The 18032-nt window shown below is 43.1% G+C and overlaps 1 protein-coding gene across 1 annotated transcript; it reads left to right on the top strand.

Annotated features, from left to right (window-relative positions):
* Positions 1–2438: 2438 nt before the first annotated feature.
* Positions 2439–15294, top strand: SERTM1 (serine rich and transmembrane domain containing 1). The gene is made up of 3 exons (XM_005482457.4): positions 2439–3005; positions 9459–9560; positions 14127–15294. Exon 3 carries the CDS (start codon positions 14311–14313, stop codon positions 14632–14634), a length of 324 nt encoding a protein of 107 aa, XP_005482514.1. The 5' UTR covers positions 2439–3005; positions 9459–9560; positions 14127–14310; the 3' UTR covers positions 14635–15294.
* The last annotated feature ends 2738 nt before the right edge of the window (positions 15295–18032 follow it).

Below are 18032 nucleotides of genomic sequence, written 5' to 3' on the forward strand. Positions count from 1 at the left end.
TCCTCTTTCTGCCCTGTTCTCTCTCCTCTGCTGAACAAATCATAACCTCTTCTAGCAGTGCTGTTCACCTCCCCTTGAGAGGTGCTTTATGCAGGAAAAGAATGAAAAATCAGAGCACAACTGCAAAAAGTAATTCTCACTTGTGGCCTATGTACTCGTATTTTTTGTACCTGAACAAGCTAGGGTGATATGACCTAGCCTACATTGTGTATGTTGAGATTGTGAGACACAGTGGATAGATCTGGATCTGACTTCTCTTCTCTGAGTTTCTTCCAAAGCCAAGGATTACTAGTGACTATGCCTGATGCTCTGGGGTAAGCACATTCATCAGTAGGAAGAACTTGAGAATTTTCTCATTCTTCAGTGGATTTGGCTTTGAGCAAAAATCCACAGAAGTAATACAAGCTCAAGCAATCATATTTTGTTTCCTTTAGAAAGCCCTGGTTTTTTTTTTCTGGCCAGTCCTAGCAACAGCATGTCTGTCTTAGCAGCCACTTCAGCTCTGTTGCATATGCCTTTCCTTCTATTCATCTTCCTGCTTGACCTTGGGAAAATTCTTTCTGCTTGTCCCAGGTTGCAATTCCACTGCTGGAATAATTGAGCTGTAACAGAAACCCTTCCATTGACTGCTTTCTTATTTTCAAGATTCAAACATTTTGCTTTACTGCTTTTGGTTCTCTTATCTCCTTAGAATTTTGTACCTGGGAACTTATCTATATGCAAAATCAATGTTGAGAGCTCCAATGCACCATCTGTCTCTGTTTATACCCAGTGACATCCCAGACACAGGGCTTGTACCAGAAAGTCTCTACCTCTAGTCTGAGTATACAAATAAAAAAGGATATAGCAAATTCTCTGCATTGTTTTAAATGGTTCCAGTAGGATTATCCACTCTAATCTAACCACTGCCAGTCCTGTAGTATGTGTCTACAACATTTCCTTCCCCACAGTTTCAACAGGCTTTGTTTGCTATTCCCACAGAAGTTTATGCAATCAGCAAGTTCACTGTCAAATGTGCCCTTTTCTGCAGTGGCTGCAAGTTGAAGTGAGCCAGTGGTCTGCTTCCAGGTTAGGAATATCATGGCACTAACTGATACTGTATTCTTTTTTTGTTCATATGCCATGCATGTGGCTTCCACTGTGAAAAGTCAAAGCTAAACAAAAAAAACCAAAACAAAACAAAAAAAAAACACCCCACAAAAACCCACAGAAACGTTGATTTCCTTTTTCATAGGTGAAATATGGAGCATTTTTGCCATTTGAAAGTCAAACCTGTCTCTTATATGCCACTGCATTCACTGGTTATTATCAAGGAGAAATAAGGCTCATTCTTGGGAATTATTTTTCCTTTAAGTTTTGTCTTTTTCCTATTTATTCCCATGTCTTGTTCCTCCAAGGCTGACTGTTTCATGACATTCCAAGTTACTCTTCTACAGAAACTCTGTAGACTGTATCAAAGAAAGCACCTCTCACAGAAGTGCCTCTGCAGCACATTATGGACTGTACATCTCCCTAAGAGCAATTTAAAATGAAGAACATCCTTTTCCAACATCCTTTCAGAACTGCACATGGACATTAGCCAGACACAAGACTGAGTTGCACAGTGTGCATCTGCTCTTCACAGTGCTCATCACTGATGTCTAACCCACAGTAAAGTCATTTGGCCAAAAAAAGCATGGATGAGACAAGCGTACCAGAAGCCAGATGAACCTTTCCTTCCTCAGTGTCCATGGAAGGAAATGCGTCTGATCCAACCAAGATTTTCTCAATATTTCATTCCAGAGCATGTGATACCTGTAGGTAAGTCGTTCTCCAAATGAACTAGGGAAGCCAGGTTTTGTTCTCATTTACACTACCTTATTATCTCAGTTGATCTTAGCACAACCATTAATTCACTCCAGTGTACATGATGTCAAAGTATCCCTGAAGGTCTCAGCAGCCAACCGAAAACCTGGCAGAATTTTCAAAAGTCATGTGCAAGTTTTCACTTTCCAGGAAACCTCTTTTCTAACCCACTCCTTTGCTAGGTCCAGTTCCCTTCACGGTGCCACGATCTGACCCCCTCTGCAGACACTCTGCTCCGAAGGATCTCGCCTTACCCACGGGCAGCTCTGCACGGTGGAATTCGGACTTAACAAGGGGGGGTTGTTTGTTTGTTTGTTTGTTTGTTTAAAGGGACCAGTCCCGGCCCGTTTCAGGGATGTATGCTGTCCGACAGCCGCGGCACGGTAAGAGCCGGGTGTCGATGCGGGTTTGTACGATGCCCAGTGCCTTCCATCCCCTAACGCCGGGTGAGGTGCGGGGTTCACCCCACTTCCAGCTGAGCGCAGCGCCTCGCTGGGGATCCTGCATAGCCCCAGCCCCGCTCCCAGCACAGCCCGCCCCGTCCGGGCGCTGGGGCGGGCCGGGGGCGGCGGGGACGGGCGAGGGGCGGTGGGTATGGGCGAGGGGCGGGCCGGGGGCGGTGCCGCCTCCGGTGCTGCGCGGGACGGCAGCGGGAGCCGGGGTCGGGGCTGGAGCCGCGCCGGGGAGCTGCGAGCGAGGAACGGGGAGCGGAGCTGCCCCAGTGGGGCAGCTGCGGGCGGGAAGGAGCCGCGCTGCCCCTGCGCCCGAGCCGGAGCATCCCGGCGGCGTCAGCCGTCTGCTTTTCGAGGGAGGTGGGCACTCCGGGTGCGGGGTGTTTTTTCCTGCCCCTGCCCTCACCGGTGCGCGTTGTTCGCGCTCTCGGTGCCCGCGGAGCCTCGGCGAGCACGGCTGCCCGGCGCTGTGGCTCGCACGTTCCCGCAGCGCCGGGGCCGCTCGCTGCCGCTGTCCGGCGCCGAGGGTGCCGCGCCGGCTGAAGCGGATCCCGGCGGATCCCCGGCGGGTTTGGGAGGCTGCTGTGCGCCCTGGAACAGCTCCCGCCGCGCCTCGCCCGTGCTGCTGCTCCGAGGGAGCATCTCTAGCGGCTTGCCTGTCCTGTGCTGTAACCAAGGGCATTTGATTTTCACAAGCGTTTAACCGAGGTATGTGTTTTGTGGCCTGCGCTTGATCGTTCACAAACGTGTTTTGGAAAGAACCTGTATTAAGCCTAACTCACTTCGCGGGTTGGCGAGCGCTTGAATTGAACGAACGCTTCTTGGGTTTGGAGAAATTGCTTTCGGCGGAGGCAAAAAAGGGGAACGCTCTGGGAGAGCGCGGTGACAGCGCGGGGCTGCACATCTTCTGGAAGGAGGCATGCGGAGAGAAGGGAGGCACGGGCTGGTTTCTTTTGCTAAAAGATGCTGCAGCCCAGGGGTATGATAGCGCAGACCATTGGGTCATCACTGTGCAAGCAAATTCTTGGCTCAGCGGGCATAAGCGCGGGCTGCCGCCCGTGTGCTCTTTCACAATGCTTGCAGAAAGATGACGGGGAAAGCATTGCTCCCTCTGCAAATAAATTGTAACACGCTTATCCATTGTAGTGGGAGAAGAGCTGAGCTTAGACAGCACAGCATGGAAAAAAACGCAGGATGGATGCACAAAAATATGCCCTTTGCAAGCATTTTATGTCTGCTTGAAAGCTGCAGGCTGTTTCAACATCATCTTGCTAGATGCAATAAAGTTTGGAACAGAAATCAAGTGACGCAAACTCTTCCTAGCCTTGCAAATACTAAACAGTTAAAGGCAAATTGTGAAAATAGTGCTAAAGGGCTGAGAATTTGCCATGATGATTAAGATTTATATAAGCAAAGACAATTAGGAATGCATACTAGCTATTATTTAATTAATGCTCAGCTAATTGTAGCAGATGAATAGGAGAAATGTATAAAAACTGGACCATATAAGATGCATATAGTGCTGGCAGTTTTATTATGATAAGGGATCCAGCTGGCACGTCATGTCTGTTTCCTTGTGCTTTTGCTTTTTACAGTCATTTTGAACCCACTCTAACTTTCCTGTGCCTGAACAGACTGAAACAAAAGGCAGCCTGAAACCACCAGCTGCCTTCTCTCTGCTATTATGCCTAGAAGGGCTTGTTCCCCTTTGGGATGGTTGCTGGTTGTAGCTGTGTGCTGGCTGCCTTCCTTTCCCACCTCTTCCTCAGACTGGGTCACCCCTGTCACCCAAGGTGCGGAAAGAAAAGGCAGGCATGTCCCCCCTGCCTCCCTCTTGTTTCCCCAGCTTCCCTGTGCTCTTTTACACAGGCTGGCCTGCCCGAAGGCTGCTGCTTTCTACATCCAGTACTTCTGCTTTGCTGTCAACAAGATATATGTTGCAGGACCTGGAGCTTCTGGGCAAGGGGTCTTGGGCTATTGCAGCATCCAGGTCTAATCTAGTACTATCACCATGTGTGTATGTATGTGAATTTATTTGGCATAGGAAATTATTCTTGTGGGCATTTTGCTAACCTTTTCAGATGTAAAAGGCTGAACTGGGTAGCTTGCCTCTGCCAAGTGTCCTTGCTCATAATTTGGTCTTACTGGTGCAGTGCAAATTGTAAATTGTATTCTGTAAATTCCCTATCGAAGGCAGGAAGCAACGGAGCCTGTCCTTGCACCCCATCTACACAGAAGCAGAAGAGGAATTATCTCAACAACAAGAGTACATTCAGAAGTTGCTGGAAAATCTGATGTTTCTGATAGGTCTGAGACTTGGAATCTTAATACTAAAAAGTCAGTATATTTTCACCACTACCTCCTGCACTCTTCAGCAAGCAGTCCTCCCTCTATGTCTTCATGACTGCGGTTGCCTCCTTTTCCTGGCTTGCGCAGAGGAAATCCTGTTATGACAGAGTCAATCCATGGCGCTGCTGCAAAACCCACCTCTTAGCCTGCATCTCCCCTCTTTGTCAGCCTTTCTGCTGCGCCCTCTTTCCCCCTCCATCTGACATGAAAGTCTGAGGCTTCAAGTGCCCTTGACAGTCACCGTGTACATGAGGTACCAAGTCTCCTGTTTTCCCAGGATGTAGCCCTGGGCTTTGATCAGCCTCAGCATCTTTCTCCCTCAAGCCATCATCTCTGCATTTCTCTCAGGTCCACGTTGTGCTTGCTTGTAACTTCATATAGGCACTTTGTCCATCATTCCTTTAATTTCCTTGAAATGTCCCAGAACATTTGCTTTGGTTTGATGCCTTCAGCAGCCATCTGGTGAGATGCTGAGACAAGCCCTCACCCGGTCTGTCATCATCCCTGCCACTGGAATTGCACTTGCTCTGGACAGGAGCACGACAGTGTCCTCTAAAGCTAGGCCATCTGAGAGGCAGTTGTTGAACAGATCACTCTATCTAGCACCAGCAGAAACTCTCCTTCCATAGCCTGCATTATCCTGACTTGCTCTTTTTTGGCATTTCAGGCGCAACCCTGCCCCCTTATGCTTGCACAGCACAGCGTGGTTCACTGCAGCTCCCTTTGCAATCATGTTGACTCTTTGCCTGAGTCGTTGCAGGCTGTTTTGCAAACAGGGACTATATGTGAATATTAGGCACACAAATATGCGTGGTTTCTTCATCAGGGGAGGGCATGCATACAGCCTGTGTCAGTAAAATAAGGAATGGTGAGGATAGGGATCTTCTGTTACAGCAGTGAGGGGAAACAGAGAATCAAAGGAGAAGGGTGTTTTCTTACTTTTCTTAGTAAAGCACAAGGTACCCAAGTCAGGAAGCAGAGTTACAGTGAATGGAGTTACTGTGATAGCACATCTGTGCCTAAAACTCCCTTGACATTTAAATGTACAGACATTTAAGTGTAGTTGATACTGAATCTGCAATTTTTTTGAGAGGAAAAAAACCCTGAAAATTATGCATTAACAGAAATTTCTGTTGAACCAAGTGTAAAAAATTGTGTCCTAGCTTTATATTGTGACAAAGTTCCTAAGAAGGTTAAAATGAAATCTGCTTGACATTTTTGGGTGTGATATGGATTTATAAAATTTATGATTTATGAAATGTGTGATTTATACCTGTTGTTTTTATAAAATATATTGAAATCAGCATATCAGCTGAATTTTGCAATAGGAAGGTGTTTTCCTATTGTTCCAGACTCTACTTCCTACATCTTTGCTAGTTAAGGACCAATAACCCCCTTGACTAGCAAAATTCACTTTGCTTCTACTGTTCAGAAAGTTCCTTGCTGTGGTCTGCCCAGAATTCTCCCGCGATAGGAGTGGATGTTCCCACATGGAGAGTAGGAGATGAGGGCTCTCAGGTACGCTCGTGCGTGCAGCCACGGCATTGGCATCGGGCAGGAGGATGTGCTGCAGCACTGGCAGAGACAAAGAGAGCTTAAGTCCATTCAGTTCCAGATCTAGCCACACTTTGTCCTAAAACTGCATTCCTTGTAGATTAAGGGGATGGCTATGATACTTTCGAGGGGTTTTCCCCCTCTACCTGGAGATGGACCTGAGGGTCTAAGCCCTGCACGTTTTTAGTTTCACACATGAGTGTAATGGAAAATGAAAGCAAGCTCTGATAATAAGGACTGCTTGCCCTGGAGCTTGGTGTTTTATCTGGTATGATATATTTGGTATGATATATCTGGTTTTGGTCTGAATAAACAATGTGCAGGAGTTGAAGCACTGCCCCATGAGAAGTGTGGTGGCTTCAGGACAAGCAAAGGCAGTGCCCAGCCCTCCACTGCATGGCCACTTGGCCTCATTTGTGGAGTCCAGTGCTGCTCTGCCTGTGTCAAATAAAAAAGGTGGTTATTGGGAGCCCATGTGGAGAGTCACGTGTGAAGTGGCAAAGCTTAATTAACTTGTTTGTTCTGAGATTAATTACATCACCACTATGCCACACAGACGTATACTGGATGGAGTCTCCTGAGAGGCTCAGTTGGTGGGATGCTCCACACAGCCTTCGGAAAGAAGGGGTAGCAGGAATGGGAGGCTCAACCACTAAAGAAGGCAACAAGGCAGAAGCAGTTGAAATACTTTCATACACTTGTTCCACTGAGGAAAATGGGTTTTAATGGAATTTTCATTTCTCATTAAGCAGCCATTCCACACTACACTAAATTTTCTTCCAAAAAACTTCCAAATCAGATGTTGCAAGAAATCAAACAATAAATTATTACACAAAATGCAGAAGTTACGGATTTCTGACACCTGCTGGTTTCTCCTCTTCCCTGGCTAACCTTGCCCTGGACCTCTTTTCCAGCCTGGCACCTGGGATCTGCCACTTTGACAGTGACACCTTAGTGGCTGTTTTTTACTGTAGAAGTCAAATACCAAGATTTAAAGCTGTTATGAGTGACCAAATGGCTGTGTGAACCTTCATGTCTTCTCTGCCTGATCACCCACTGTCATTAAACTTCAGGAGCTCAAATCTGTTTTGAGGTTTCTGCCTGGGTTGAATTTGGCTGAGAGTGGCAACAAAAGTTATTCAGAGTGGCAATAAGGGGAATAGATTTGGCACTGGACACCAAGAAATCAAATATGACCCATCCCTAGGGTCAGCAAAAAGTAGGCTGTTGAGTTTTGGGTGGGTTTTTTTCAGCAACCTTTATTTTTCCACAGGAAATTTTCAAAAGACAAATAAATATTTTTAACAAACCAGGACAGGAAAGAGACTGATCTCCTTGGTGACCGTATTCTTTGAGATTGGCGGTCTCATAGGAGGCTAGACTAGTACGGCCCCCTTTCTCTATCTAAGGTCTCAGAGGCACAGCGGTGAGACTCCTTACCCCTCTCCACTCCTGAGAGATACAGGGAACAGATAGATTCCTACTCCTTGCATATCTTACTAGCACAGTGAATGAATACACTGTTTGGGCCAAATCCTTCTATAGGGTACTACTACACCTGAAACAGTAAAAATAGCTGTGAGAGACATTAGAGTGGTGCAAGAGGATGATTGACTGTGGGATACAACTGTGTATGGCAAGAGGTCTTCTGAAGATAAGCATATTGATGTTCTGGTCCAAGTATTTCTCTGTTCTTCAAAGATAATTAAAAGTTCTGCCCTCCCCACCTCACTGTGTACACCTGCCATTTGAATATGAATGCCTGCACTTAGGAAGCATCAAGGAAGCCTTGTGTTTTTCACTTCGTGTTTAATCAGCCCAAGATTTGGTAGGCTCTAGTCCCCTTGCCTTACTGGAGATTGTGGCACTGTTGTATTGAATGAGGGGCTAAGTGGGCTAAAGCAGCGCTCTGTGTATCTGGGGGGAGATGGACTAACAAAGATTCACCCAAGAAAAAAGAGCAAAATACTTCATATTTGCTTTGGTTGAAGATACAGCCCTGTTGCAGAGATCTATGCCTCTTTCCCCGAGGAAAGACAGAGAGGGGAGGAAAAGGATCTCTGCTACAAGCAGACAAAACTGAGGGGTATAGGATAGAGCTCTTGGCCATGTGAGGCGTATTTGCCAGAGAAAATGCATACAGGGGCTGCTGTACCCCCTCTCCATCCTGCACCACACCTGCCTCAGCCTCAGAAACAGTTCTGGGCGAGGTGACAAGGGTGCACACTCTCACATCCAGTGCATATCCTGGGTCCATCTCTGAGCAGCTGACTTTGGGGTTCACTTACATCCTCCTACCTCTCCTTCACAAAGAGATGGTCAGGAAGCTGTCTGACTCCCTTTGGTATAGTCAGTGTTATCAAAACATTTGGATTTCAACAATACTGTATTTTAACAGCTGCACTAGACAATTTTCTTTATTGAACTTGGAGAGGCTTAAAGCAGAAGTGATTCAGTGACTGAAGGGATGAAAGCAGCACAACAATGCATCAACATCCATCCCCAGAGATCTGCTTCTCTAACACAGTCAAACCAAATGTGCTGAAGGGGCAGAGCTCTAAGATGTACAATGATTGTGAAAGTGTCTTTTGTCTCCCAGAGGGGAAAATCTGTTTGAGAGTGGCCCTCTTTTGCTTTAATCTGTATCATTTCTTCATACATAAGAAATTTAATTTACTTTATTAAAAACAATTCAGGGGCTATGTTTTAATTTTAGGTTTTGAATGCATGTAACACACAAAATTCTTCTAGCTATTAATGTGCACATAACATATTCAGTTTGGATATTTCAAGTATGTGAAAATTTAAACTGCAGATAGTCAGAAATAAAGAGGATGAATAAATAATAGTGTGTAATCCAAAAGACCTGATTCCTGACAGGAGTCTTCAGGGTATAATGTGAAATGAATTGGAGAGCAGATACAGTGTTCTAGTAGTTAAAAATGTGCCAGAGGACAAATGTCTGTCTTGGTCCTTCAGCACACTGAAAAACAAGAGTAAGGTGTTATCAAAGCCTGTCTGTAAAACAGAGTTCTGGATCATGGTTTTGATGCTGTACATGCCGTGCTGTAACAGGGCCACAGAAGGATGTTGTTAGCAGGAATAAAACACAAGCCAGGGTTCCAGTTGATTGGGCTTTTTTCCCCTGAAATTTCTGCCAGTAAGAGCAGTCAAAATTCAGCACCTGTCCTTCCTTTATTTTATTATTATTGTTGGAGTTGTTACTATAGACTTCCACTTTTATTTGCTTTTTTATAGGGGCTTTTCTCAGCATGCAGTCCCTTTAGATTTGGGCGTGAACACCAACCACATCCTCTGCATTGGACATTTAGCGTCTGTTTCCATATCTTCTTTCTGCTTGTAAGTATTTTATTCTTTCTCCTTGCTCATTTTTATTTTACTTTTACTTACTACTTTTAAAGACCAGATTTAACTCACAGGTTCTGGGTCTGATCCCAGGTCACAATGTTTTTGATTTACATTGATACAAATGACTCTATAATCCACAGATCCATGGGAAATGTAAATTAGAGAATCGTTGGAGCCTATCTGAATTAATCTGGTATCCTTATGGCTCAGAGGGTTTCCTTTTTACAGCCCCACACAAACCCCCAAACAAAATATAACTTGATTTTAACCTGCAACCAAGCCATCTGGGCACTTGTCTTCTTAGATTTTCAAAGACATAAATTTAAATCATATTAAATCATAATAAAAAATGAAATTAGATAATAAATTAAAAGGAAAACTTTGCTTGTGGCAGGAAATAGTTTTTCTTTTCCTTCTGTGCTCTATTTTATTGAGTCAGTTGGCAATTGATCCTGTTTCCCAGGCAGAGTGGAAAAGGGATTCTCTGCTCCTGGAAGGTCCATCTGTAATGGAAAAAGGAAGCATCCTACTTACTTGTGGTCTTTAATTGCCAAAGGCATGCATCCGAGATGAAGTATTAAGGATCATATTCTTGTTAAACTGCAAGCTAGAAGTCATTCTTTGCCTTTCCTACCTACATTTTCAATGGAATAAAATATTGCTCACATCTTTTTTCCTATCTAGAGCTACTGTCTTATTTAGTTGCATGATGTTAAACTGCTACACTTTTCCAGTCTAGAGCATATTGCCTTTCAAGGCTGAAGTGCTCCTGGTACATAAAATTCATTCAGCCCTTTAGTATGAGCATGCAAACATATTTTTATTGGCATTAAATATTTTGTGTTACATGTTTGCTGGAAGGGAAATATTGGCAACCTAGGAAGGAAATAAATGTAGAAAGCAAGAGTGGGAAGATGAAAGAATTAAACCAGGAGCTCCCTGACCTTCATACATATATCAATCTAGTGAAGACTTGCTGCCAGCTTTTGGGACCACTCACTGTGATAGCAGAACCTGGGGAGGAGCAACACATCTTTAGGGATGAGTAAGTCTTGGAACTGGCATTACCATATCACCTGGGAACCTGCACAATCTTTCTCCTGCTCTTCCTGCCCTGCTACAGCATGTTGAAGTTTGGCCAGACGAGGGACCTCTCTGTTGTAACTGTGCTAAAGGCAAATTAAGATCTCATCTGTTAGGAGATGTTTACCATTAGGGCTTTCTAGGATACCTTCTACCTGTAAAGAAACAGTTCATAGGAGATTGTGACAAAAGTGTTAGTTTATGTAATACACAAACGTTGATTTTCTTTGATGTCAATTTGTCTCTCTGCTTTTGAAGACACTGAAACGTTTTGAAGACACTGAAACAACCAAGACATTTCTCAGCTTGTAGTCACAAAAATACAGGAAAAGCCAAGAAAATGAAGTGCTTTTCTGTGGGTGATAAACTCACAAGAAATTGAGTCTACCAGACCGGTTTTCAGGGTTTCAGTGGTGTGAGTGCAGGCCATTAAATTATATCTGACTGAGCCTGGAGAAGTAGAGTTGTTGCATCAAGATATATGAAGAAATACAATACAGGCAGTAAAGCATTTACAACATTGGGATGATGAAAAACCTCTGTTCATGCCATCCTGCAGAGTGTTGCAGTCTCATTTAATATTCACTTTAGTCTGAACTGGGAGATGGCTATTGTCTTAGCAATGCTAAAGATTAAATTACATATGTTACATATAATTTGGCACTCAGGGCATATGCTAATTGTGAGGCCTCTGCTCCTGACCACATTTACATTTCCTTACAAAACGGATTTTCCAGCAGGTCCCATCAGATATGCAGTAGTGCCAAGCATTGGCATGGCTGCTTAGGCATGGAACTGCTGGAACCTGCACAGTGATACACTGTGATGCCTTGCCTGATCCCTCACCTGCTCAGTTTGCCCTTCTTCTGGTGAATGCCACCTTGCCCATCTCCTAATTACCACAGGATAAAAGGAAATATGAAAAACTCCAACTGAGCCTGCCTACAGTATCTGCCAAGTCGGCTTACCCCAGAGTAAGAGTGGTTGTCCTCACCTGTGAGAGGTATTTATACCAAGGATGTGAATGAAGAAACAGTGCTGGGAGAATATAGCTAAATAGTGGCCCTGGCTGAAAAGCCAGGATGTACAAATGACACCATGTATGTAGGAGAGCCTTGCACTTCCTTTTCTGCCAGTTCTCACATTTGAGGACCAGAGTGGCAGAACAAGGTTTTGCTCTCTTGTACATCTAAAACCAGCAGACTGTGGAGGTAGAGTCTGTGCCTTCTTGGACCTTACTGAAATGTGTGAATCTTCTTGGCAGATTGTCCGTCAGAGCAGCAAGGCTGTGTAACAAAGGAGCAATAGCAGCCGGAAATCTCAGCCATAGTCAGAAAGGCAGAGTATGATCTGGAGCCTTCAGCAGTGAGGCTGCACTGGAGGACTCAGGGAGCCTCCTCACGTCACACAGCCCTGTCCTGGCATTGCAGAGGTGCCTCTGACAAAGCAATCCAGATCCAGCTACACCATAAAACCTGAGTCCCCCTGCAGACAGGTGCCAGTTCTGCTGTCCCAGCAGTTTTCAAGAGTGGTTAACTGGAAAGACGCCTCCTGTCAGACTGAGTTCTCCATCTGCAGTCATTCAGGAGCAATACTTGCAATTCATTCTTTGCCTTAAACTAACTCAACTTTCCAAAAACAGATGAGGGAAAGGCAGGGACGACTACAGAATGTGAAACTTTGCCTCCATGGTTCATTTCCTGGGTCAGTTTACAGCTCTCAGAAAGACAACAGGTTTATTGCAGTTTACCAGCTTTGCCATTATGCTTTGATGTTGTGGCAAAATTCCCAATCATTTTTGGGGACTAGGTATGGGCTAAATCTTATGATGTTGTTGTATTTAGTTTTCAGAAATGCAAAAAAAAAAACCTAATTAACAAGAAAGTGAATTTGCCATCTGACTCTCTAGGGGTTTTTTCTTCAGGAGGATCAGGGTAAGAGAGACAGACAGTTCATGGCACTTACCTTCTTCTCCCAGCAGAAGCAGGAACCTGAGCTGAAGTAGTGGCTGTGGTGCACTGAATGAAAGTACTCATGGCTTCATTTGGAATCAGAGTTTACATCACTACAAAACACTCATTTAAAAATAGCCTACTTAACTGAGGTTCTGATTAGTCCTATTTAATACTATAAATTTTCCACTGACTTCAAAAAAAGTCCCTAAAAATGCCAAAGTTATTCCTTGTACCAGGGTCAAGTGCTAGTAGTAAAAGCAGAATGTAGCAGATTTCAAATTTGTGAGAAATTTAAAGGCTTTCAACTTCTGCCATGTTAAAGAATTCATGTGAAGTAATTCCTTAAATTATTATGGAGCAATTCAATTAATAATGGATCTAATTTTCATTATGACACGTAATTAAGAATAAACATCTTCTACATCAAAGCCTATCTTTTAAAAAGGATAAATTAGCTATAACACACTTAACTATTTCCAGAACATGAAATGAACACATATTGTTCCATTAGTTAATTTTATATCACCAAATTAAAGACAGTTCAAAAGGAGTTTAATCTCATAAGGATCTCTCTTTGTTCAGTCTGTTGTGACTTATTTCAGGAGGTACAACAAATACGGTTACCTATGGGGCTAAATACTATTAGGGTGATAAAGTGGTTTTAGTTTAGTATATTTTATGCATCACTATGAGTTATAGACCATAATGGTAAGAATATTTTTATCTGGTATTTGCAGATGCAATTTTGCACTCCTGTGTATCTTGCAGGCTGATGGGATGCTTGATTGAAACCACCAAAAGCTCCACTATAAAACAGCAAACACAATAAATAAACAATAAAACAACATCTGGAATGTAACCTTTTGTCCATAGCCCTTAGATAGTCCTGTCATGCTTGCTGGGCTGGCAGGGCTGCCCATTCCTTGGGATTTTGCTTGGAGGGGTCAGAAGCTGCGTCACTCCAGGGAAACATGCCTGCCATTAGTAGCTCAATGGGAGAATTACAGCAAGATACATTTTCATGTTTGAAACCATTCAAAACATTTAATAAATACAGCAAGAGAGCAAGTCTGGCAGATTTTCTAATTCTGGGTACCTTTGGCAAGACACTGTGGAGTAAGTAGGTAAAATGGATTAATTGTCAACTGTTATGTTGAGTGGCTTTGCTCATCTAGGTTGAGGAGCTGAAGTCTTGAGAGGGAGTTTTATTACTTGACTAGATTTTTTATCACAAGATAAACTGGATTCCAGTACCTCTGTCCCATATAAAGTACATTTTTGACTGTGCTCTTCTGCAATTAAAAAACTCATGGTTGGAAAGAGTCAATCCATTAGGATTCAGTAGGATTTCTCCTAATCCCTGCATTTTGAAAAATTGAGATATAGAGATAATTGCTAATTAATTCTTTAAGAATTGCATCTTCGAGCTAAGAAATGTAACTCTTAAGACCTAAATTATATCAGGTGCACATTATCTGCTAGTAAATTAACCTTGCTTCTTTTTTTTTTCCCCTTGCAGTTCTGAAGGATAAAATCTTAAATTGTCCTGGACTTGAGCAGTAAAGGATTATTTCATTCACTGGCTGACTTGTCATCTCACCGTTGTGATGGAAAAATGTTTGCTTAAAATAAACCCTTTTCATGCCATTAAAACTGCCTTCAAATACAAGATCTGTTGTGATTTTTAAAACACAAACCCAGTAATGTCAGAACCCGACTCTTCATCTGGATTTGTGGGAAACATGGAAAATGGGACTTTTCTGGAGCTGTATCCCACATCCCTTTCAACTTCAGTGGATTCATCACCTGGCCGTTTATCCAACGTCTATGTCTATGTTTCCATATTCCTTAGTCTCTTAGCTTTTCTCCTTTTGCTACTGATCATTGCACTCCAGAGGCTGAAAAACATAATTTCTTCCAGTTCCTCCTACCCTGAGTACAACAGTGATGCTGGAAGTTCGTTCACTAATTTAGAGGTTTGCAGTATTTCTTCCCAGCGCTCTGCTCTCTCAAACCTTTCTTCATGAAAACAAATGAAAGGAAACACACGAGGAATGGAAGAGCTTTGTCTGGTTTGTTGGGGAGGTAGTGCATGTAACATTTGCCTTAGAAGACTATTATCAAGAGGTGTTTTTGAAAGTTTCCTCATTTTTTCCCCTCTCCTTTTCTAGTTTTCATTTCCTCTTTAACTAATTTTAATTTTGGACAAAAGATAATGAATGATACCTGATAATCATTTCTTGCCTGTAATAGTGATGCTGTCTCTTTCTCACACATAGACGGTGTTCATTAAAGAGTGTTCCTGCCAAATAGTAATACACTTCTAACTGGAAATGTCATTTTTCTGCTTTAATTGTGACCCCTTCCCTGGTCTTGTGTCAGCAATATGCTGACTGTTTTTCTTTTCCTTTTTTAATTATATAAGGACTTCTGGATGAAATCCCTATTGCAAAAGTACAAAAAAACTGCTTAAATGATAAATACTGGGACAATTTAAAGTTGATATTGTTTCCCTTTTTTTAGTTTTCACATATTTTTCAGTGTTTATTGATGTTTATAAAACACAACTAATTCTTGAAGAATGTTGCTTTTGTTTATTTGTACTCCCAACTCATTCTGTATAAAGTCTGTATTTCAGTTTTTGAGTCTCTTTGGTTAACTGAGTAAAGCGACTACAATAATGCTCACGGTTGAATGTGTGGAGGTATTTTTGGACCCTGTTGCACTTCATTATCTTATTTGCCTAATAACATGTTCCTCCAGGGGGCAGCTTTTGCTGCTGAATCATAAATACCACACATTCATTCTACACCAATACTACAGCTTATTCTTAATAGATACCAGGACATAGTAGGGGTTTCTTGTAAAAGACCTGCATTTACCAAATACAGGTACCAAGTGAGGAGTTCCTAAACTGTCCTTTAAGGATATGATGTTTGTACTCACGTGAGCAGGGCCAGCAGGGACAGAAATTGCTAGTACTGATGAGGACTTTCTGGGCCAGCCTTTGTCCTGTGATTTCAGAAATGTGCAGTGGGTGGAGGGGGGCACAGAGGGATCTGCACAATGTCCAGGAGGATCTGAGCTCTGACCTGCAGGAGTGCAAGTTGTACCTGCAGAGGGTAGGAAGGGATGGGCAGGATAAATAGCAGTGGCTCTGCCACTTTTCCCCATCAGAATAAGGGAAGGCCAGCTGGAGGGGAAGAGAAATGGATTCATGATCTCACTCCTCTTTGTCATGTCTTTTTCTGGGTTATCACTTCCCCTGCTCAAAGTATAACATGTCACTCCATTTCTGCAGTAAAATAATGAGCAGCTTTGTGAACTGGATCCTGTGGTCAGCTGGGCTTTAAATCAAGCTAAACATTCAAATTTATGATTTGAAGTGCCAAGTGTGACTAGAACTGCAACCCCAGACTGGTGCAATGCCTTCTTGTCCTTACTGTACTGTGTGAGCAAGCCCATGCAAATTTTGTTCTCATGGCTGGATCCAAGTCACTGGAGAGACCTAAGAAAGGTATGGCATTGTCACTGACATAACACAGGTGTACCTCTGGGAGACGGGGTTATCTCAGCAGGAGCAGCTGCCCTCCCCTCACATGGCACCACTGCCCAGCAGGCCGAGGGGTTAGGGAACACTTCCCAAACACATTTATACCTCTTGCCAAGCTGTCCATGCATTTGTAAACAAGACAGACTCTGCCATTGACTATACAGGCTTTAAAATACAAATTTGGAAATTCTGGTGTAAATATAATCATTAGAAATGCAGCTGTTGTTGCCAAACAACACAGATGACGCTGCAATTGGTGTTTTCAGATTTTAAAATTAGACATGCAGCATGGTAAGTGGTAATGACTTATGGTGGTGATTAGTTCCTTACAGAGGCCAAAGAACTTGCTGACTAATAAAGAATGTAAACCTGCAGATTCCCTGAGCCAAACTGATTTGATGGATATATTTACAGCTTGGAATATTTTATTCATCTAGACAAAAGTTTCTTGTATGTCACTTTTTACTGTATTTGACAACTGGCCTTGAAAAAAGAGGTAATTGTTTAAAAGGGATCAGAAAACATTACTTCTCTTCTGAAAGCTCTTTGAAATCCCAAACCTGTTACAGAATGTATTTGTGTGTTCACTGGCAGATAGAAATAAACAAATTGTAAATCAAGAGAAAGCAACTGTTTGACTATCTTCCCTTACTGACAAAGATGTAAATTTGTTGCTTCCTTTGCTGCAAATGGAGGAATTTAATCAAAACCAGAGATGAGACCACAGATCAAGATGGGTGTTTGTTCCCAGTAGTGTGTTTATACTTGCAGATATAGAGACATTTAATATTAAAATATAAAATATAAACTGTTGAAACCCCATCGACTGTGTTCAGTGAGCTGTTGTCAAACTTCACCAAACAGAAAGCATTTTTCCTACTGCAGAAAATAGCTACAATAACTGAAACCACACATTTGATTTTGCTTTGTAGTTTACTAGATGCTCTTAACTTTTTTTCCACTCTGCAGTGACATACAGGACTGCATAGTCATCACGATTTCAGCTGAGTTGCATCTGTTCTCTTCAGGACAGATTTGACTAGAAACAAGTCGGTTCCAACAAAATGGCATCAGGAGAAGCCACAGGCAAAAGGCACAATGGTATTTTTGGGGATTGTTAAGCACCAGTTCTTCAAGAAAAAAAGAAAAGACGAAGAAGAAAAGAAATCCACCTGAGAATCTGAGACTAAGTTAACCTGAGAACACTGGACCAGGCTTCCTAGGGAGGTGGTGGATATCCCAAACCTGTCAGTGTTTTAAAAGCACTTGGACAATGATGTTATCAATATGCTTTAGATTTTGGTCAGCCCCAGAGTGGTCAGACAGTTATACTAGATGATCACTGTAGATACCTTCCAGCTGCAAATATTCTACTACTCTATTCCAACTAGAATTACAGGGATATTTTTTGCTGTGTCCAGTTCTGCGTTCCCAGTAGAAGAGAGAGAGATGTGGAGATATTGCACTGAGCCCAGCTCAGAGCTGCTGAGGTGATTAAGGTGTTGGAGCATCTCTCGCATGAGGAGAGGCTGAGAGAGCTGGGACTGTTTAGTTTATAGAAGGCTCTGAATGATCTCATCAGTGTATATAAATACCTTATGAAAAGAAGGAAGAAGAGGGAGCTGGGGCCTTCCCAGTGGTGCCCACAACAGGACAAGAGGCCAAACTGAAACACATGAAATTCCACAAGAAAATAGATTACTGAAGGGGTAGTCAAACACTGGCACAGATTATCCAGAGAGGCTGTGGTTCTTTGGTGTGTTGACCTGCTTGCAGCTGACCCTGCTTTGGGCAAGAGGACTGGATCAAACAATCCTCATGCAGCCCCCTTCATGTCAGTGCAAAAACTCAGAGGCCTCTGGCTTGCTGCCT

This window comes from Zonotrichia albicollis, chromosome 2, assembly GCF_047830755.1.
Source record: "Zonotrichia albicollis isolate bZonAlb1 chromosome 2, bZonAlb1.hap1, whole genome shotgun sequence".
NCBI classification, from domain to species: Eukaryota; Metazoa; Chordata; class Aves; order Passeriformes; family Passerellidae; genus Zonotrichia; species Zonotrichia albicollis.

What these genes read in the sequence shown, in the direction of transcription:
- SERTM1 (XM_005482457.4), top strand. Translation starts at nt 14,311, where the DNA reads ATGTCAGAACCCGACTCTTCATCTGGATTTGTGGGAAACATGGAAAAT.